Here is a 22,988-nt window from a genome sequence, read left to right as displayed (position 1 = left end):
CCCTGACAGACGGCAAAGCCCCCGCCGAGCTAGGCGCGGGGGACACCGCAGGCTCCTGAAACGCAGCCCTTTGTGCAGCAGCGGGTCTTTAAAGCCTGATGAAAGGCCTGATAAGGGTGAAAAAAATGAGCTTTGAATACTAAATGCAAAGCAGGGCACCCGAATTTATCTAAAAATGAAAAGGAAAATCCATGTCTCGCTTGGTCATTAGCATAAATCCCAGGATGGAGCGTTATCAGCGTTGCTCTGATAAGGCGAGGAATGCTTGTACTATAAGGCTGACTCCCCAGGCTGGGCTGTGGGGCCCACTAACACATGGGCTGCTCTTGCTGCTTCAATTTCACAGTAAAAGGCCCTTTCCTAAAGAAGGGGTTTATACTAATCTTTCTGAAACACTCTGAGACCTCCTGATGAGAAGTGTTACAGAAAAAATAGGTATTGTTAATTCCTTCTTTGTCTCTTACCACTCCGGGTGCAAAGTGCAGTCCATAATAGTCCCTAGTTTGTCTGATCAGAGTATCAGCCACTTGCAGACATTCAGCTACACTCATGTGCTGTTAAGGGTGAATCTGAGGAGGGCTGGTGTCTTAAAAGAGGGACAGTTTCCAATTGATGTTGTGGTTCTGTGATATGCTAAGCGTGAGATCCCAAATGCACCACAGATAATTGGTCTTTGCTTGTACTCTTGGTGTCCCAGCCTTTCTTTGCTCACTTTTTGTCATTTGTTTCTTGCATTCTAAATTATTAGCAAGGAAGGGTGATGCATGTAAACACTGTGGGATAAATAGTTGTCCAGCCAGGCAACAGCAGACTCCAGAGATAAGTTCTAGCAGAGCAGATGATGGGTTACAGCAGGCGTGTATAGCCCCTGTGACTAGCTGAGCTGCTTTTATTACAAACAGGAGAAGGGCTTGACTTAGCACAAATAAAGTCACTCTCTTGAGGAAAACTAAGACCATTTGGTAATGTTGAACTCTAATCAACATTTTTTATTTCAGATTATTCTTACAGGAGTGATGAGTAGACAGGGAGGGAAGCACTGAATTCTTGAAACACATTTCGCCCCAAACTCTCCTAGGCAGCCACCTGGGGTGTTCATTCATCACCTAGGGATGGGGCTGGGTGTGTTTCCAAGACATTCTTTGTGACAAAGATAATCTTTTATTTGACTGAGGGTTTGACAAGCACAGACTTGATTAACTTGGCTGTTGGAGTGTTGTTGGAAGAACAGGACTATGCAAGCAAGAGCTCCCTGGTGTGTTTTTCAGAACTGACCCAACTGCACTCCAGTGAGGCCAGAGACAGACCAGCAGCAATGCTTCCCTCCCTACGTCTCACCTTTTTTTCTCATGGGTTTTTCCCCATAAAGCTGCAAAACTTCACTCTGAAAGTGTCATTCTTGCTCCCAAATATGTTCCTGACCTCTCTACGTTTCTTTTATGCGGGTGTGAAGTTCACTTTGACCTAATTAAAATTCCCACCTGGCATTTTGGTGCTAGAAATCTAGACGTAGAGCTGCTGAACAAAAAAATGTGTCAGATGCACTGTGATCACCTCTGCCTTTCAGGACAGAGATGAGCAGACAAGGGCTGCAGGCACTGAGATCATTTTACATTTAAGCCAGTGTTTAATTCTCCTAATAGCCCCAAGATTGCAGGAGCCCAAAGCCTTACACCCAGGATTAAGTGACCTCCTAAATATAGGCTTCTTGTTGCAGGGAAGGTAAAAGAACAAGAGTCACTGGGAACTGTTCTTGAAAAACATTTATTTCGGAATGGGTTTATAGCATTGACTCCCAAGCCCCAGTACAACACAGTTTCCCCCTGCACCTAATTCTGGGGACAGTTACCTTTGATGGACAAAAAAAAAAGCCATACAAAGAAGCCCCCCAAACAAACAGTTTGGTACAAAACAAACTGTGCCCAGGTTATCTCTGAGCCTCTGCTGTTTCATCCTGACTGGGACAGAGCTGCCCTGCTCTATCCCCTGGTCACAGCTGCAGGATGGTTCACTGCCTGAAGGCCCCAAATAACTTAAGATGTTGTCTTTAACTGCAAAAGAAGAGGAGGGGACATGGGCAGAGAAGGCTGCTAGGATTCAGCAGCTGCTGTTTTTTGCAGACATTATTTAAAAAGAAAATCTATGCATTTCAGTTTCACCTCCTGAGCCCCAGCATTAGGAAAGTCAAATACAAACCCAGTGACCAATGTACACAAAATAGTCAACAAGTGTCCAGGCATTTCTAAGGCCCTCAATTACTGTGCCATGATACATCCTAAAAAACCAACAAAACCTCCACATTTGGACCATGTTGGATCTTATTTTTAAGAGGGAGGGGCAGAGATGCAGCACGTAGCATAGCAACTGTCAAGCAATGTTTAAGGCAAATTATTAAGAGTTGAAGATTTGTTTTTTGTTTGTTTGCTTTGTTTTTTAAGCTGTTAAAGAACATCTCAGCTGGACATTTAACCTTAGACAATGTAATCAAAGTCTGAGTGAAGTCAACTCAAGTTGGCCTGAGCCTAGAACAGCAAAAAATATTATTCCCAAAAATATCAGTGAGAACAAATTAGAAATCAAAATAATGGATGTTCAGAACTCCCTCAAAACTTTCTCTTTTCAGAGACCAGGTTAAGCCCAGCTAAAACTCAGGGACATGCACACATACTAGGAAGGACATGATGGCAAGCCTCTACAAACACAATGCTGAACAGGACCAAAGCAGAGCCAAACCTAAATTCCAGAGATGAGAGAACAGGGACAGTTTTGAGTAAAAAAACAATGGGAGAGGGAAACCCAGAGCCCCAGAGAGGGATGTTGCATGAGATGGAATGGAAAATGAAAGTCCGTCGTATGGAAAGGAAGGGAGTTCTTAGGTGCAGACACAGCAAGCAGGGATTTCAGTTGCCTGATCTCTCAGTTGTGTTAGTTTGTTGTGCCTTCCCCCTCCCTTTGAGATCCAGGTGATGGTGCCAGGAGGTTGGTGTATTTACTCAGTCTGTGCATCATAATTAGCCCCCCCTGCTTTCTTCAGCTCGTTCTTGATGTAATCCTCATCCAGCTCTTTGTGGTCACTGATCACAAATTCTTTGGCAAAGTTCTGCAAGAGATAAAGAAAAAGCCTGTTAAAGAAGAGGATACTTGTCCAAGTACCTGCATAAAGAAATATTACCCAGCTTCCATGGCTGTACGAGCTGTATGTCCCGTGTGGTAGGGATGATAAACAGAAAGCTGTGGATGAGACAGAAAACTGGTGATGGCAAATCCCAAGACCTGGAGAAATTTTATATTTCTGTTTCTACAGCCACCCAATCCTGCCCTGTGCAACCAACTCTTCCTAGTGATAAAAGCACAGCCTAGGTTAGGTCAAGCTTCCTAAGCAGCCTAAAAACTAAAAAGCTCAAAATTATTGACCTTGTTACTGCCACAGACCCACAGCATAATATTGGCAAGTCACTAATCCTGTCTGTGCCCCTGTCCTTTTTAGGGGCCCTTCTCCCAAAACAAGAACAGCACTGTATACTACAGTGATGGGAGGGTGCTTTGGTTAGAGACTGAACAATGCACAGATGGTCCCAGGAGCAAATAAGTCTATTCCAGCAGATGTACTGACTCCTCCTCTTGACTATCTGATACACACCATGGCCAACACAGAGGTACTGAACTAGACAGGCCCTTGGTGTCATCAATAGGGTGCTCTGTGATCTCATGACCCAAAGTGACCTTTAAGGACATGCTTTATTAATACACGTGTACTGCAGAGCAGCAGTCTAGCTGTGTGAATGCTCTTTGCAACTTTGGGGAGCTGAGCAAGGCCTGGGCAGCACGCTGTGCTGGGGGGTTGGGAGCAGAGAAAACCCTTCTCACAACAGGGGCCTGTGGAGGGGATCCCATGGTGTCTTTAAGGCACTGGTCATGGCAGCATCACTGCAGCCAGGGATCTGTGCCTTTGTAGGGGCTGTCCCTCCTGTCTCAGAGCAAGGGTGGCATTTCAGCACACACATTCGGACACATTTCAGCCAACATCCACATTTGCTTCTTGCTTTAGCATTTCCCTTCCCAACCACAACTGAAAACACTGCATGTGTCTCTCCCTTCCCCTCAACCCGCAGAGGATTTTAGGCAGCATGCGAAACACAAGCATCCATTGGACTCTGCAGGGCCAGGGACAAAGTGACAACCAAAAAAATGAATTAAAATCCCAGCAGCCCTGCTGCAGTGTCTCAGGAAAGCTGCCATGCCTGGTTCCCTGGGCAGTGAGTGCCCCAAAAAAGTGTCAGAAGCTGCCTGGGAGAATCAGGCGGTGCTTTGGGAGAGAAGCAGTCATCTTGTCCAGGTCTCCCCAGTGCTGGAACAGCACAGCCGTGGAGGAGGCTGTTCTAATTGGTTTCAGACTCTAAGCCATGAGAGAGCTCTTTATTTGGCAGCATCTCAAGGGTCTCAGTTTGGGATCAGAGTCCTGTAAAAGAGGGGGTGGAGAAGGATTCGGCTTGAAAGAGCCTCAGCACCTCTTTCATGAGGTGGAAAAAATGGAAGGGAGAGCAAAACAGCTCCCTCCCCCACGCCAGCCTCCCAGGCTGCTGCTGCTGATCCTGTTTCACACTGCAGGAAATCCTCACTACCCAGGAGTTGCCTGGGGAGGGGGAGGAAGCTTATAGCTGCTGTGAGAAGCCTTGTCTGCTCTGCTTTAGGGTAGCAGCAACTAGACAAAGTCTTAAGAAATAACAACTGCTTCACAGCACCATTTTGCTCCACACATCAATGGTTGGCTTTCCTGGTGTGAGGACAGACCGACGTTACAGGCATTCATCCACGTCTTAGCAGAATTCAGGGGAAAAGGGAAAGAAATTGATTATTTAGAGAAAAAAAATCCCTTTTTTTGAGATGGAAAATGAAGCGGCAAACCACCCAGACATCAGATTTGGTCATGCTCACAGGTGTCCTACTTCCAGATCTGTCTGTGATCTCTGCAAAGCTCAGCTCTTGCTTAGGCCAAACAAGTGATTTTCAACTATTAGATGCTTGCTGAGGTGCTACCCACATGATTTTTGAGCTGAGCCTTTTCAGTTTCTTTTCTACGAGCTAACAGGTTTAAATTTTTTTCCTCAACTCAGGAAGCAGATTATCCAGGACTGCCTGACTTCAGTGAGAACTGAGGCAGGTCCATAAAGTAATTTCTGAGAGTGACTCCATGAAAAATGTGTGTATTTTATAAATGCAGGGAGGGTTTCCTTCAATGCCCAGTCTGCAGAATCCAGCTGATTCTGAATTTAAAACTGCAAGTGCACTCTTGCATGAACAGAGGAGAAACAAATTATATGTACCACAAAGTAATTACTCAATTACTCTTCTCAATTAGACAGTTACCTACATAATTCCTGGGTGATGATCTTTGGGCACCAGCCACTATTTCATGTCAGTGCCACCAAGGCATCTTGCAAGGTTTGAGAGATTTCCTCCTAGCAGTTGGCCAGATGGGTTATGTTCCCAGCCACTCTTAAATATCCTCTTAGCTGACAGGGCCACCTCTTGTGTCAGATTTGTACCCTCAGAGTGCAATCTGGGTCACTGCTATTAATAACTCTGCTTTATTCCTTTCTGCTGGCAGGTGCTGTCGGGGCCTTCTTTGGTTCTTCACACTGGCTCTTACCCACCACGATGTCTCATCAAGCTTGGCCCCAAGGGGAGAAGATGCTTCGGGTGAGTTTGCTGCCTGCACTTCTTGATTTCAGTATCCTGCTTGACCCTTCTTCAGCCATAGCCTCCCTCATCACTCTGAATTCTCTGTTTGAGCTCCTTGGGGTTGAGTTTTTGTTCAGAGTGCAAATCATAAGGTGAAGGGAGGCATATAAATATTTCAGAGACAGTTGAAACTGCCTCTTCCATCATCAGGGCAGGAAGAGAGGAGGGACTCTGGCTCTCAGATCAGGAGCCTGGGCATTCATGATCAACAGCAGCACTCTTCAGCCAAGGGCCATCTTATCCAGAGTTCACTCTTTTTTTTTTTTTTTTTTTGTTCCTGCTGAAACTGCCAGAACATAAAATTACTCCCAACTGACTTAACTGATGTTAGCTAGACCAGGCAGTGGTCCTCATCCAGCATGAATGTCATCTGCAATTATAAATAACCAATCATGGCAAACCAGCTCCTGCAAAGCACCAGGAAAAATCCAAGCTTCAAGGGGCTAACAGCAATGCCTGCAGGCATCCAACTTCAGTCAGATTTCTGCTCTGTCACCAGATTTTAGTTCTGCCCTTAAGGGCCTGGGGTGGGGACAGTTGGTGCTTTCTCTTTTCTCACACATACCATTATCTAATGCCTTCCGAAGAGAACTGCAGAACAGTTCTAGCTGCCTAAGGCACAAGGCATAACCCTGATGCTTTGGCCCTCACTTTGCTGACGTGCGTCTTCATTTTACGTCCTCCACTTCCTTTTCTCTTCTCCTCCCCTACCCCCAAGCTTTTTACAACGGCAGCAAACCCTGTGAGTGAATTCTAGCCTTTGTATTTACCCCAGAGTTACCAGCAGCCTCCAGATAACAAAAACAATGATGCCATTTATCACTCTCATGACACAACAGTGACCACAGTCTCTTTGCTTTGCTCCTCAAAGCGTTGAACACAGTGTAAAAAGGAAGGTTTACTCATGGTTCTTCAATATACCTGTCCAGCACATGCTTTGCTTTGTGCCCGAGTAGCAGAAGGTCACAGTTTTGCAATCCAATCCCCTGTGTCAACCTCCAAGCAACACTATTAGGGAAAAAGGGCTCCAACCAGGCAGGTCAGGTTGCAAAAACTGAGCCTGCATCTCTCCCTGGGAAGCAAGAAGTATGTACAGCAAACTCAGTCCAGCCTTTCTCTTCCAGACAACTTTATAGGGGGGAAAAAAAATAGGGTGGAGTAGATTTTCTTCCTATTCCAGGCCCTGAATGTTTAGCATACGGGGCCATAACATTTCCCTCACTGGCCAAGGGAAAATCTGTCTGGTGCAGATACTGTACCAAAAAGGTCTGCAGAGGCCCTTATAAATCCCAGCACGGGTAGGCTTGAAGCCAGAAGGAAAATCCTTGTGTTATCTACAGACACGTGGGTTCTTAGCAGCTACAGATGGTGCCAGGTAGTTGAGCAGCTTCTCTACATTGGGCCTTGCAGCAGCCTCCACTGATGATGTTCAAAATCCTCAGTTCCACTGTGCTTTATGTCAACCCCTCCCACCCCCTGATCATCTTACTTCCAATGCAGATGCAGTACACAGGAGATGATATCTCCCATGTTTCTTTTCCAGCATGGTATGAGTCCTAGACTCATCAGGTCAGGGGGAGGAAAGGACATGTCCTGTGGCTGCATCAGAGGTATATTCTAACTGGGCTTCTTTGAGTGCAAGGAGAGCCAGAAAGTGACCACTGCCCTCCCCTCCACTCAGGCTCGACCAAACCTGGTCCTGTGATCAGCTGTCAGAGTCCAACTTAGCAGCAAAACCTCTCCGTCCAAATGTACTCCTTGCCAATTTTTACATGAACCAGTTCCAGCCTCTGGGAGAAGCCAGCCTAAACCTCTGGCAAACACCTCTCTCAGCAATGGGAACTGCATTTCAGCTGATCTGCAAATTCTTCCTATTTGTGCTGCATCCCACTGGAAAAGTCACAGGGTTGTGTGCCAGATGTGGGGTAATGAGAAGCTGCTTATTCTGGCCTGAAGAAGTTACTTATGAAGTTACCACTTTCTCTAGGCTATGACTAGGAGTTCTTGCAAATCTGTATCAATTTTGTATGGTCATTACAAAAAAACAGAATAGAAAAAACAGTCAAAACCCCACAATTTTGCCTTCCCAGTAGTATCTCACTCATCCTCCTAAGGAAGACTGTCTCAAAGCCACCATGGTGTAGCCATTACCATACAAGTATGATTTTCTCTCTGCCTCTAGCAAAGCTATTAAACCATTTTCTGTTTAGGCCACTGTATAACATGACAAACCTAATGAGTTACATCCATTGTAATTGCCCTGAGGCCAGGAACAGTAACCCCATAAATGCCTCCTGCCTCACGAGGAACCAGCATCAGTGCAGTGAGGAATCCAGAGAAAGAGAGAAAGGTGAACCAAAAACCTTCTGGCCATGAGCTTCAAAGCAGGAGCCCAGTCAACTTGTTGGCATCAGTAAAGCCAGGCAAATTCCTCACCAAAATAATAATGAATGAAATGCCACAAATATTTGCTCGCAGAAACAGGGCTGTTTTATCCTGAATATGATTCAGGCAAATAACAGAGCACATGACTTTGTGGGGGCAGGAGTGCTGAAGAAAAGACAGAGAAGAATCAAAATTCATGGAAAATAAGAAAAACTGGCAAAGGTTGGGCAGTTCCTTTGCTCAGACAGCCCTGCAGGGGAATTCAGTCCCATTAGGAAAAGGACCTCTATGCTGCCTAATGAAGAGTTAATATCTCCTAGTAGGAAATGCAGTCATGAAGGGCAACAAGTTCTCAGAGAGGAAGAAACACTCACAAGGAAACCAAGTCCTGTTTTCACTTCTTCAGCATTTACATCAAAACCCAAGGACTTTAGCCCTGGTTGCCACTCCCAAACCCAACACCAGTGTACTTGGGCTTGTACTGACTGGAAGTCAGTCATCCCTCTGACTCTCCTCAAAGTGAATGTGAACTGGGCCAGTCACTGGAAGCCTGATGCTCCTCTGCTTAAGCCCCACAGCTGCCAGGTTTCACCTTGCAGGAATTTTTATGGCTGGAATGAACCTCATGCCTTGATTTCTGGGCTTAAGCTGGCCAACCTATTTCTCCTGGGCCTCTGGAATAAAGGAGAGGTGAAAACAACAGCCCTCAGAGCACAGAGAGTCTCCTGAATGGATTTGTTCTGAATGACCCACAGCTTGTGCATATAAAGGAGGTAAAAAGCAAAACCATCCTTAGTGCCAGGGATATAAAGAAGATACAGATAAATACTTGTCACCCATCCTGGCCTTACTTCTAACCTGCTCTCAGCTGAACTGCTTGGACCAGGTCACAGGCTTGATCCAAGATTTCCAGCTAAGGTAAAGAGGAAAAAATGGAAAATAAATGGCTGTGCAAAAAAACTCCTGAATGTTCCTTAAATGGAAAATGCATTTCTTCTACAATCCAAAATAAATACAATACACACAAATCCCATTTTCCAAGCGCATTAAAGAGGTAATAAGGATAGTCCCAAATAAGCAAGAAGACCTGATTGTCAGCTAGTGCAGATGGCTGTTTGCACCAGATGAGATCCATCCCTGTGATTTTACAGTTATTAGAGCTAAAACTCAGTTGTCCTTTCTTCCTGACAGATTTTCTGGCAACCTCTTCCACCATCAGCATTGCTTCTCAAGCCACCTCCCTATAGATTTAGCAGCACCTGCTCCCCCTTCCAAAGGAGAAACACAGAAGTGAGGGCAACCCAGCTCCTCTCCTTGCTTTACAGTGTTTTGCCCTTTTGTTCCCAAGCCCATCATCTGCTCTACAACAGCCAGGATCCTTTACGTTTTCCTTATGGCAGGTGCTTCCAGGAGACCATTAAATCATCACCATGTGTGAACACTTTCTTCTACAGATGCAACATGGTGGGTTGTGCTTGCGAGGTGGGATTTGAGCCGACTGCCCTTCACTTTGAGTGTCAAAGTGGAAGAACCATGTTTATTGGCATTTGTTCAGCCCTGAGAAGAGCTCAACTGTAGATCACCAATGCATCTACCACATAGAGAATATGAAGCTCCCCTCACACTGGAGCTTTGGTCTTCGGTGAAGAGCCACAGTGAGCTTTTGCAAACATGACAAGATAGGGAGCACCCTTCAACTTTTACTGTGGGCTTGTCAGACTGAAGAGCTGTTGTTCTGGAATCCCAACCAATCACTTCTGGAGATCAGAAAATCACTGTTACCTGCTGTACAAAAAGCCTCCTTGTGCCACACTTCTTGGAAGGCAAACCATGTCACACAGGGTAGGGGCACCTATGGGCCATGCACACAGCTAAAACTGCAGAGAGCTGAACTGCATCAGTAGCCAAAATCCTCTTTAGCACTTGTGAAGAAAAAAATTCCCACTTTAGGGTACTACTTATTCCAAATGATGAACCAACACTGAGTCAGATCTGTGGTTTATCATTACATCAAGCAGCTAATGCATTTTTCTATCTGTAACTCACATCTCAAATCCTCTCTGTAAAAATCAACAGCAGTGGGGTGACTGGTAATGTACATGAAGGTGAAGAGAACTAGTAAGGGTGAAATAGCTCTGGGATAAATTCCCTCCACTAAATTTCAGTTGGACTTTCTTGTCCTCTTTTGTTTTGACAGATTATCTGCAAGGTTACGTGCATAAAAAGAACAAAATAGTTCTGCTTTTATCTCAGTCCACTCTGGGGGATTCAGTTGTACATGTAGAATTATTCAAAAGAGTGATCAAGATTATTTCTTGTGGAAAGAAGATTATCATAGATATTACATTCAGAAAAGCTTTGGGGTGGGTTATAGATGTGGTTGCCCAATAAATGTGCATTAAGTTGTATTGTTTTCATATTTTAGTACAGATAACTCGAATAGGAAAACTTTTCAGTAAGAGCCAAGAATAGTTAATGTTCTACCAGATTGTTAACTCATGCAGACTACTAGTCAAAGATGAAACAAGTGAAATTGCAAATTATATGTAACAGACCTGAGGGACAGATCTTAGAACAGCACTCAGGAATGCTATTCAACTCAACAGGAATAAATTGTCTAAACATTATTTTTTTAAAATCTTGGGCTTAGTGACTCTTCTATGAGTCATTCATTAGTAGTCTGTAATTTTATCTTCAGCTACAATTACACAGTTTCAGCTGCTTCACATGAACAGAGATTTGATTCCCTATCTCTCAGGTATCATTATGAAAGTCCCTTTTCAGAACGGACCTCTCTGTGTTGTTGTCATTTTGAAAGATTTAGCACCAGTGCTTATCTTCTGGAAAGATATGAATATATTATATTTTCCATGCTTCTTATCTAACTATAATCTTCTTTATCATACAAACTACCAATGAACTGAAAGGGCCTTCATTTCCGTCTTTCATATTAGCCTATTGGGAGATTTCTTTATGCAGGCAAACCTACAATTTTGAAATATTTCAATAGCCAACCTGTTCTCAGAGCACAGTAAGACCCCTTCTCAGGCATTGGAGAGGTTTAGTTGAAAGAGCTAATGTTTCTTTAATGATTTCTTTAGAGGAAAGATACTAAACATGAGCATCTGCTCCATTAAAGTCAGCTTTCCAGCAGCAGTTCTTTGCAGCCTTCCACAATCCTCCTCTCTTGAGGCTGTTGCTTGTTTTCCCTGGCTTGGCCTGAGCTTGGAGCCCAACAGGAGCCCAACAGCTCCAAGTGCCCTGGGAGGCCTTGACAAAGTTAAGTGATAAGCTCAGCTGGGGCAGACAAACTCAAGTGAAGCCCATCCAAGGTGTGTACTAAGCACATTTCTCTTTTTCCCTGATACACCCAAGGCCAAACAGAAGACTGTTCAAATCTGGTTAGCTATTAAGAGCTGCTGGTTAATTGGTACTGATAAGGACTTCAGACTTTAGCTGATTAGGTCCATGAATTCGTGGTACAGAGACAAAAGGCCTCCAGAAGTTTAAACAAGGGTGTGGGTTTTTCTGTTTAATTTTACCTGCTTAACTTAACACTGCCTTGTTCTCTCCCATTCAATATTAAATTATTTCCATATCAAGGAAGGAGATGGGAAACATCCTAATGGTGACAAGGAGGCGAGTGCATATATTTCTTCCTCATGAAATAGTTAAGACAGCCTTAAGCTCAAAGGTGCTTCTTTATGCCTGAGTGCTCAAAGGGCAGATGTTAAGTCTTCCTAGAGGAACACAGGCAGTGGGAAACTGTCTTCTCTTTAAAGAATTAACCACTAACTTGAGGGATGATCCAAACCTTCCCTCTCCCTCTCCTCCTGCTGGTATGAGTAGAGCTAAAAGTGATGAGGACTGGTGGTTAGAAGCAGAAGGAAGAGGTTACCTGTACTACTTCTTTGACCAGAGTCTTGTCAGTCCCAGTTTTGGCTCTCTGCAGGCCACTGACATCCTCTCCAATCCAAGTGATGAGGGCAAACTTGACTCGCTTGCTCATGGCATCACCGGTGGTGAATCGGACAAAGCCGAACAATCGAACATCATCTGGAGAGACAAAGGAAAAGCACAACATTAAAACCAGAAACATCCCTGCCTTGCCATTTTCTGGGGTGAGACAATTGCTCTCTACTTAAAAGACCAAGCCAAGGCACTGATCCTGTGTTAAAACAGCGTCACTCTGGATTAACAAGGCAATACCGGAGCTCTGCTCATAGGCCCTTCGTTTGCCAGGCACGCTTTGCCAGTGTTAGGTCTGCTTCTTCCTGGGGTGCTCTGAGTTACTGGGAGGAAACTGGCTGTGCTGGCCTCTCCACCCCACGTTAGTGTGCTGCTAGTGAGTTTGGAAGTGGCTAAAATACAGTCAACAGGCACTTCAAGAGCACAGAGACAACCCCAGTCACACACTCAGCCAGATCATTTATCTGCAGGTCACTGGTCAAGAAGGGAAGAAAGTGATTTCCCAGCCTCTCTGTCTCTCACAGGATCACAGAATTAGGGTCACATTTTATAACATATACCAGAGACTGGCCATTGTGCAAATCTGATCCTTTCTCATCCTTCCCTTCAGCAACGTTTCTGGCTCATCTGTGGTATCAGTTTACAAGAAGTAGGGAAGAAGAAGGAGCAAAAGAAAAACCTGCAATTACTTCCCCAGATGTGCTTTTCTACTCCTTCCAAAGCCCTGTAGAGAAAGGCCCTGGATTTTAAAACTGTTCTGATCTTGGTTTCACAGCTGGCTTCTGCTATATCATGCCAGACTAGAGTTCCTTAGTCTGGTCATGTGTGAACTCCTTGTCTTGAAGAGGTCGTTCTTTCATTGCAGAGTGACTCATCAGCTGAGGCAGTTGGATGCCTTCATGATCACAGGCACTTAGGAAGCACGGGACACCATCCCCTCATGTCCCCAGCCTCAGAAGCATGTATGGATGCTGGAGCCTCCAACCAGGATTGTGCAGAAAAACAGACCAGATGGACAATTGTGCAGTCACGGAATATACGTCATCATAGCTACTTCATCTGTTACAGGTCACTCAGGACCTTTTTAAAGGAAATGAGATGACTCAAAATAGAAGAACAAACTTGCTGGTTTAAAAGGAATCATGTTAATCCTGGTTACACTTGTTGTGACCAGTTCAACATGCTTTACAGTTATTTGTTGTCTTGAGTACTGCCAGGTGAAAACGCAGGCTCCAGGTGTAGTGATGTTTGCCAACATCCCATCCTTGGATCAACACGCTCCATGAATGGTCAGGACAGTCCCAGGAGCTCTGGGGAAAGGGGAAAAGCAGTTCATCCCCAGAAAATAAGCTGCTAGAAATCAGTGGAAAAAAAAAGTGGGATTTCTCTGGAAGCTGACAGATCCCAGAGCTTCTCTGACACTTTGTTTTGCCAAAGTGTGAGCAAATACAACTTCTCCTTGATCAAAGGTAAGACATTTTTAAGTCTGAAAGAAACCCCACCTATGTTCCTCTGTTTTGTTCTCCATATACTTTTTTTGCCACTGACAGAGGACTATAGGAGAAAACTGGAAAATATACGTAGGGGTGTGTGAGAGCCAGTGTTTAAAACAAACTCCTCTGAAGATTTCAAAATTGAAACAGAGAAAAAGAGAGATCTTATGCAAAAGAAAAATCCAGATGATCTTTGGAAGGAGAGCAAGAGTTGTGTGTCAACAGTGCAGGCAAACAAAACTCCTCTCTCAGATACCCCATTACTGGCAAGTAGAAGAAACGCACTGAGACTCCTGTTTCTGGCAGTAAATCCTCTTCCCAAGATTGATTAGAACCATAAATGAACCAACAGCCAGGAAATACCCAAGGTGAACAGAGACAGTAAATCCCCTAACGTTACTATTAACAGTTCTATGAAAAAACCTTGCTTCCCCAGATCTGACAGCAAAGGAGGCCACGCTCTGCTAAGAATTGTACCGTGGTTCCCATGGGAACACAGTGCTGAAGGCACTTTAATGTCATCCAAGTCCTGGCCTCTACTATACTATAACCGTGTCACAGCCCTTCCCACAGACCCATCACTTTCCATCTTCACTGTGCAGGTTTTTCATCCCTGCCCCTTCTACCTCAGGTTGTTACAGATCCTGAAGACTGCTTTGGAATATGCCCCTTTACGGTAAAGATAAGACACAAATATAATGAATGTGAAGAATTCCAAGTTTCTCTGCAGTGCTTTTTCATAGCAACATAGAAAGGAGGTTGAAGGAATTTATCTGTCAGCATGAACTTTAATTTGACATGAACCCACAGATCACTGGCAGCAGCAGGATTTGCTTCTCAGCAGAATAGCTGGAGTGTTTTCCAGTCCTGTCTGAAAGCAACCTGATCAGTGGCACCAAGAGCCAAACTCAGCAATTCCACATGGGCTTTTATCTATTAGATCACCTACTACTCAGTGACTATGAGTAACTCTTACTTCATCTTGTTAAGTCCCAGTAAGTTTAATGAGCAGTTGAGGTTAGGTCTGAGTCATCATCTTGGGCAGAATTTACCTGGGGCAGGTTTACCTGTGGGGGCTTGAAAGGTTCCACCTGAGCTGTGTGCTTTGTCCTCCTGCCTCCCCATGGAGGTTGTATCCTCAGAGGCTCTTCAGCTGCCAGTTTTGGGTCCAGTGTATTTAACAGAAACTACCAATACGTGATGCTTTGATTTCATGTGCCAGTCTGTGAATTGCAGCAGCTGAGGAGCATTTCAGCAGCTGCAGATAAAGCCAAGAGGGAAAGGGAATTGGAGCCCTTAGCAATTAACACGTCTCTTTTTCTAAAAGGGCAACAGGGACAGATGTGGAGGTTCTCAGTGCTAGTACAGCCTGGCTATGAGCCCCTCCAACTGCAGGTCAAAATCCCTGAGCAGAAGTGGTTGAATTTCACAATGAGGCTGAAGCATGTTCAGAGAGATAAAGGGATCAAAACACAAGTTCCTTTATACTCCCAGATTTCCTCTTTCCCAGTTAATCGGGTCTACCCTGCCAGATCACCTCACTGCACTGGAAGTCATCAGTGCCATCAGTGCCAACTGCCTTAGAAATCTCAAGGCATTAATATATCCCCACCACCCCCCTTCCTCACCCATTTTCACACCAAACGTTATAGTGGTTTTAGGAACTTGCTGTGTGTGGGGGGGAGTCTAGCAAATTAGAGAGAGACAGTGTATTTCTGAAGAAGAAGGAAATCCTCTGAAGGAGGAAATCCTGCTTAGCCCTACACAACCACCTTCCTAGTCACCAAGCCATGAATTTCAGAGGAGAGAGAATAATAGATTGGGTTAGAACAGAAATAGCAGCTTCATTTGAGAAGACTTCAAAAGTGAGAAACAGCAGAAGTTAACAATGTTAATTCCTAATAATATCATTACTTCTTTCACTACAGTTGTAGAGCATGACAATAGGACTATACAAACAATGAAAAGTACAATGAATGCCTTAATGAGCATCACTTAGTATTTTTCTCCAAACCTCTTACTTGTAAGTAGGCAGGATTTTCCAAATACACTTATTAAGATGCCCTTAGCTGTCAACAAAGCTCAGTGCCAAGCTGCAGAGATTTTCTTGATGGTATTCTCCTGTTCTTCATCCACTCAAACCCCTTGGTTCAGCTGTACTTAAAAATTCCCCATTAGATTAAAATGCACTGACTCATCAGTAAAAGATAATAGCTGCAGGAAAGAAATACACTGACAAAAGCTTCACGGTTCTTACGTCTTCAGACCCTGAACAACCAAGCCAGAAACATGCCAAGATAAGGCCACTGCTCCCAGCTTCACCTGCCTGCTGAACCAAGGTCACACCAGCAAGGCAGCTGATGGAATGATCTGCTTTTGTGTTCTGTCCAACGATGAATTCCTGATACTGCATGACAGGTTTCACAAGGATTCATTTTGTTTGTTTCAACTGAATCCACTTTAGATAAATTAGTCAATTTTCCACCATTTCAGTCACCCCTGTAGTCACGTGGCTGGAAGTGCAGACAGAAAACCTTCCCTGCCTCTTACTATGCCATTTATTCCCCTTTTTAAGCCTGTACTGGAGCTGCTGCAACACTGCCTTGCACCATGCAGCCTTGTTTGTTAAGTCATCTAAGACAAGGATGAAATGTTTGATCTCAAGATCATAACCACAGGCCAGGCTTGTAGCTGGAGCACCAAACCTTTTCTGGGGCTGCTGACACGAATACAGTGTCCTTGGGACACAAGTGCATGGGAAGGATGATCCCCTGCTGACTTCTCCAGCTGTCTCTGGTCCAGCAAAGCCACCAGCAGTGTTGCATCAGGAGTTGCTGCTACCCCAGTGACAGTGGTTCTGCTGTGGCCTCTCTCCTCACCTGGGTATATACTGAAGGGCAGAGTGGAAGGCAACAGGGGATCCAGCTAATCTTTGTTCCTCTTCCCTGATGGAAGGAACAGTTGTGTTAGCCCAAAGTAAGGGCCAGGCAGGCCCCAAAACAAAGGGCATGCAAAAGATATTACACTCTTTGTTACCTCCTCTTACAGAATCCTAGAATCGCAAAATGGTTTGGGTTGGATAGGACCTTAAAGATAACCTCATTCCAGCCCCCTGCCATGGGCAGGGACACCTGCCACTAGACCAGGTTGCTCCAAGCCCCATCCAGCCTGGCCTTGGACACTTCCACGGATTGGGCTGCCACAGCTTCTCTTGTGCCTAGCCCAGGATGGTAAAATGCAGTCCTGCAGCCATGCTATTTTAATTAAGCATCACAAAACTAAACTGAATGCAAAGAGTTACTATTTCAGTGCACAACTCAACCTTATGAGTTACTCGGACAAAAACAAATGAGAATATGCCCTAAAACAACCTCCTGTCCATTGCCACAGCTCCAGCTGGCAGCCAGGAGTTTGCTGTCACACACATGCCAGTTCAGCTGACCCTCACAAGAGCAGGGAGGGCACAGGGGCAGGGAGATGCTGCAAAGACAGTGTGGAGTACCCCTAAGCTACCCATGGCCCCAGGTCTTCCTTTAAATAGATAACTAAGGGGAAGCAGGCTAGGTGAACATTAAAGAGGAAAAACAAAAGCAGTAGGAGACTGCTTACAAAGCCCATTTTAGCAACTTAAGATGGAGCCAAATAGAGATAAGCACCTATCTCATTATATGTCCTTGTTCATTTTTACAAATCTTTCCTACAACCTACAGTGCCAATGTAATCTTGGTGATCTCTCAGATCGTTGCTCCTAAATTTTATATGCAGCTCAAGCTTTAAAGGACAATTGTTATAAGCCCCAAAGAGCTCACATTTGTCTTAGGAGCCACTTCTGTTTCTGTTCTCTTCCTCATATTTTATGTCAACCAGAAATTATTTTATAGGGTATTTATTTCAGACCAAAGATTTTCAGTTCTTCCTTGTGCTGAATGCACAGTCCAGTTTTGGTTTCATCTTTTCAGACACATGAATAACTATCCCATTTCATGCTGTCATTGCAATTATTTATCTGGACTGGGGCTTTCCACGTAAAAGGCTCATTATTTCTTTTGTCAGAGATGCATTGAAAAACAACTGTTCACATGTGGCATGGGGGGCAAACACAGTCTTCTGGCCTCTCTGTTACTTAATGGCAGAATTCACACACTGTAAAAAAAATTACAGCAAACTACAGACAGAAAAAATGCAGTGGCCTGCAAAAACAGAAGTGGATGTTTTTACCAGACTTTTAGTTCAGTATCTCGGTTGTATATCATTCAACTCTTCTCAGCAACAGCATCACCATCCCCCTTAGGAGAAATTAAAAACAACAGAAAAACCCAAGAGCTTTCACATCCTTCCGTACAATAACCTTCAACTCTTATCTCTGCTTCTGGCTTCAAATCCACCAGCTCAGCTGGTTTTTTAGAAGTGTACTGATGGCATGTACTACTCAACACCAAATTAATGCTAGTCTGGATCCATGCCATCTGCAGGGGCAGGAGCTGTAACTGGGAAGTAAAATGGATCAAAAGCCTTGAATTAAGTCCTTGTTTAATGCAGAGGTAATTTGTGCTGTTAAGCCAAACCAAAATGGTCCTTAGCCAGAAGACACAGAGGGCATCTACGCTGCGTGTTGAATGACCCTGACACAATTAACGTCCTCAACTTTGGTCTCCAGACTCTTTGGGTGAGACAAAGGCCAGTACAGTCCTGTACACTGGTCATTACGAAGGACTGCCAGAGGAGCTGCCACCAGTGGCCATGTCCTAATCATGTAAGGACTTTATTATACCAGTGGTTTAAACCAACCTCCTTGACTTCACTTTGGAATAGGCTGGCAGAGCAGTGTTCCTGCATCTGGGGCTGGTCTTTGGAGGAGAGAGAAGACTACAGCCTGAGACTCCAGCTGTGCCTGCTACCCCAGCCAAAGTGTATGAGTCATCTTGCAGCCTGACAGACCTTGACAGAAACAGCATGAGAGTGACTGATACAACAGAGGTCCAGCTTCAGGCTGTGTCTGCAGCGTGCTCCTGGGACTGAACAAAAGGACACTGAAGGAGCTTTTCTTACCATGCTTTCTTCCTTCAAGAGAGTGGCAATTGCTGTCTTCAAATGGTGACATGGGAGAAGAACGGAAGTTTGATTATGCAGTTCCTTAACCTTTTCTGCTAGTACACAAAGCTTAGTAAAGAGAGAAAAGGCCTCCACCCCCAGGAAATGTGGTCACTGCATATTTGAGTGTAGAGCAGTGGGAGTGATGAGACCTGTGCAAGGCAGGCAGGCAGGCAGGCTGCAGGAGCCTTCCTGCCTCAGGTCATGGGCCTCTCTGCCCCAGGAGCTCAGTGTCTCACTCTGTTGTGCATTCCTTCAACAGCAGCCCAGTTCTGGAGGTTTGCAGAGGGCTGCTTTCTAATAGGGCCTTTTTGAACTGCTATTTCCATTAAAAGAAGCAATTTTAGTTTCTTGCTTTTCCCTTTGTCCTCAACCACTCTTGTTCCCTGAGGAGGTCTGCAGGATCAGTAATGGTTTGGGCCATGGTCTGCATGAAAAAGGTAAGTATGGGGGGAAGAAAAAGCAAAAATACAACCCTGCTACCAACCCTCCAGCCCTGCCTAACCTCTGTTGTTGCACAAGGCAGGATATCCACCACAGGCAAACTGCTACAAAAGACCTCCTTCGTCTCAGAGCCACAAGAATTAGCACACACAGACTGCCTGCTCTGTAATTAAATGCCCTGGAGTGAAGCAATGTGTACTGTACACCAAAAGTGCTTTTAATAAGAATGGTTATTAAAGCAAGCAGAGAACACGGATGTTTGCTGCTCAGAATTGTGCTGAAATAGATAGTGGAGAAAGCAGAAGAGAACAAATTCTGACAGAGGGGCTTGGTGACACTTTGCATGCTAAGGTTTTCAATTCCAGTTCCTGCTCTCACCTCCAACCACCAAATTATGCTCAGCCTCTACCAGAAGCAGCTGCACTACTTTGTGGCTTTCGGGGCAGTGTTTTTCACAAAACAGGAATCCAAAACAAGGAAGGAAGTTTATTTTGATGCCAGCGTTTTTAATCGTTTAATCACATTTTCTGAAGCTGTTCACATTGATAGTAGCTCTTCTCCCCTCCAGCAACATGTAGAAAGACATGGGGAGGAGACATACCAATAGGAAGGAATAATATTTAGCAGCTCTTCCCAGCCCTTCCTACTCTTTTTTACTGACTTTGTTTCAGCAGAAATATTCCAGCCAGCTCTACTTCATAGTAATATGTGGCACCTTTCTTCCAGATGGGAAGGAAAGCCCTAACTTCACTGCTGGCACGAGCCTTGTTTTCTGACTATGTCCTGTGGTCCAGGCAAAGGGTTGCTGCACAGATGGAGGCACCAAAACTCTCATCTCTTGCTTCCCCAACTGCCACACCATAATTCACGGGTGGAGGAAGATCCTTTCCAGCATTTAGCCAGTCACCTGGTACCTGTACTTGCCTAGTTCTTCAAGCCTCCAGCTGCTGTGCTCCAGAGGTTAGGTTTGAGGATAACCTCTTGCCTGTGGTCTGCCAAGGAGCAGCCCTTACTAGGTCCATGTGAAAGAAGAGGGAGAGAAGGAAGAGGGAAAGGGAGCAAGGGAGTAGCTGTAAGGGATTTAGCTCCACATTAAAGGCTAACAATAGGCCATAGATGCCCTTTATTTTACTGTTCCCTTACCATGCTAAAATATGCAAAATTTCCTTTCGCTTTAAAAATGCTCCAGTGTTGGAGCCAGCTTGGCACCTGGCTGGTAATAAACAAGGCTTTCTTAAACTGTCTGTTTTAATACCCTATTTATAAATAAGGGTTGGGCACATACAAATGATGGCAAGAAAACAAAACTGGCCATATTCCAAAGTGCAGTATGTGCCTCCGTTAGTTAAGTATCCTACCCAGCCCAACCAGGGACTGCTCCCTGCCAAAGCCCCTCTGCCTGCTTAGCCACTGGCTACAGAAGGGAAGATAGGAGCTGTTCTTGAAAGGGTCCCACTCCAGACAAAACATTACAAATCAGTTCAGATAAAATAAGGAATGGACTCCTTAAAAACAAGGGAAGAAAAGAAATGGGGAAGGTTCCTCTGCAAGCCTCAGGTGCCTGGAGACACTCGGGTGTCTCAGCCACAAGAGGAGACAGAGAACACAGCACTCAGCTACTGGAGCTGTTGACCTCCCAAGAAACCTACTAACCCTTTAGATAATGTTGGCGTGAACTTTGGAAGTGCTGAGCCCTGGGTTTCCCTGTATGGCAGGGAACTGCTTTTTTCCTTATGTTGCCCATGAAGAGCTGGGTGGGAAGAAGTTATTGTGGCACAGAGCATCAGCTCTTCTGCCATCAGCTACAAGAGGATCTTTCTCAGTTTTGAGAATTTTCCCTGCAAAGGTCTCAAGAACAGCTGGAAATGGGTACCTGTGATAATTCTAGCAAGACCTCCCTGCACATGTTTTGGCAGAGCAGTCTAAACCCTATTGATTTAGTGGCTACTTTCCAAGGGCTAAAGTGTACTTTTCTCGTATGATATTTATTGACTGATAAGTACCAGTCCAGTCCTGCCCTCATCTAAGTTACTGGAAGTCCTCCCCTCCAACTCAGTAGAATCCAGCCAAGCTCTAGCACTTGACAGACCAATTTGCACAGGCACTGGTGCTTCAATAGCTGTGGGACTGTTGAGTACAGAGCCTCTGGGAGAAGCCCCACCTTGAGAAGGGACAGACTGCTCCAAACACAATTCCTTTACAGTACAGATACGGAATTCTAAATACACAGGTTAACCATAATATTTGATTGTGGAGGAACCAGATGAGTGAGGAAGACTTTGTTATAGTCCAGTATGAGTTACCAGCGCTTCATATCTTGTGTCACTTGGTGACATTGTTAAATAGCAGCCAAAATGGGAGGAAAAGCTACAAAATTCCCTCCTAGAAGTTACTTTGAAAAAAATCAAAGCCCACTTTTGCAAAACACTTCAAAAGTTAAGATCAGATGAAGTTAAATATTCCTCAAATAATTTTTGTTTTCCCCAGGCTTTGTTCCTCCTGTTAATGTTCTACAACCAACAGTTAAACAATCAACTGCCACGTTTAAACCTACAGCTGCAACTCTTGGGTTGTGCAATCCCACATATAGGATTGTTTCCAGGGCTGTATTGTTTGAGCTGATCTCCAGCATAACCAACTCTCTTCTTGGGTTTCATGTTCTTAAAAAAATCCAAGGAAGCTTTCAAAAAACTGCAGTTGCTTTAGCGCTACGAATGCAATTAACAGAAGATTTTAATTGCAGAAGTGCTCTCTACGACTGCATCTTTTTAGCCACAAAAACGGAGTCTTCTTTTTGCTTTCAGACTGCAGTGCTAAACAAGGAAACCGTTGGCAATCAAGCGTTTTATTGTGCTCATAACCGAGAAGCAATGAAAAAATTGTGCAAAAGGGGGGGGGGGGGAAAGAAAAAAAAGCCCCAAGGGTCTTAAGTCTAAGGGTGAGACAAAGGACCGGCTGGACTTCAGCGAGTTGCATTCTGTGGCGGGTGGAAACGCGATCAAGCAGGACGGGGCAGACATGGGGAAGAAGCAGCACTAATTCCAGTTCACCCAAGTTTCCTCCCATCCTTTCCCCCCTTGCACCGGGCAGCAAGAAACACGGGCAGAGGCCAAAGCAATCAAGACAGAGCTTACCTGTGCACTTCCTCTTAAAGGTTTCATAGTCTACCCCTTGGTCTCCAGGGACGATTGTAGAGCCGTTGTATTTAAAAGTCACCCTTTGAGAAGGCGGAAGAGAGAAGGGGAAGAATAGATTTTAAAGTCACCCTTTGGGATGGGGAAAGGGGAGTCACACATGGAACAGTCAGGCTTGAGGACGGGAAAAGAGGAGCTGGGGAAGAGCACACTGTAAGAAAGCATCCTTTAGGAAGGGGGGAAGAGGAGAAGGGGAATAAGATCTATGGAAGTCACCCTTTCGGGAGGGGACGGAGAAGAAAAGGAATCACAGAGCTCCGGTGCCTGTCCGGGAGAGGCCGGGGGGGGCCACCTACCAGTTCACCTCGGTGGCATCGTCCCTGACGAGGTTGTACGCCTCCCTGCACGCCTCCTTGTCGATTTTGGTGGCCATGGGGGCGGCCGGCAGCGCCGGGGAGGGGGCGGGGGGGGGGGCGGGGGAGCGCTGAGCGGCGCGGAGCGAGGGGAACCCGCTGCTGCTGCCGCCGCCGCCGCCGCTGCCACTGCCGCCACCGCACCGCGCAGCCCCGCGCAGCGCCGCGCAGCGCCCAGCCCGCCCCCGCCCCGCTGCCAATGGCTCCGCGGGCCGCGCTGAGCCGGCCCCCGCCCGCCCCTGCGCGGGGCTTTGCGGTGATGCAATGGGGAAAGGGGGGGGGGGTTGGGGGGCACCGGGCTGGAGGATGCAAAGCCC

The 22,988-nt window shown here is 45.4% G+C and overlaps 2 protein-coding genes across 2 annotated transcripts in view; one reads left to right on the top strand and one right to left on the bottom strand.

Annotated features, from left to right (window-relative positions):
• Positions 1-1,748: 1,748 nt before the first annotated feature.
• COTL1 (coactosin like F-actin binding protein 1) lies at positions 1,749-22,818 on the bottom strand. Its single transcript, XM_051629310.1, has 4 exons — positions 22,615-22,818; positions 22,259-22,341; positions 12,026-12,183; positions 1,749-3,100 (listed from the first exon to the last, which is right to left on the bottom strand). Exons 1-4 carry the CDS (start codon positions 22,689-22,691, stop codon positions 2,990-2,992), a joined length of 429 nt encoding a protein of 142 aa, XP_051485270.1. The 5' UTR covers positions 22,692-22,818; the 3' UTR covers positions 1,749-2,989.
• The window catches only part of KLHL36 (kelch like family member 36), a 36,741-nt gene continuing 19,334 nt past the window's right edge, over positions 5,582-22,988 (top strand). The window contains exon 1 of the mRNA XM_051629308.1: positions 5,582-5,700. The gene's annotated coding sequence lies outside the window, so the exon portion shown is untranslated. The remainder of the gene's footprint in view (positions 5,701-22,988) is intronic.

The sequence above is a fragment of the Apus apus genome, chromosome 11 (assembly GCF_020740795.1).
Source record: "Apus apus isolate bApuApu2 chromosome 11, bApuApu2.pri.cur, whole genome shotgun sequence".
In the NCBI taxonomy this organism is placed as follows: Eukaryota; Metazoa; Chordata; class Aves; order Apodiformes; family Apodidae; genus Apus; species Apus apus.
This window is presented reverse-complemented; position numbering and strand designations above follow the sequence as displayed.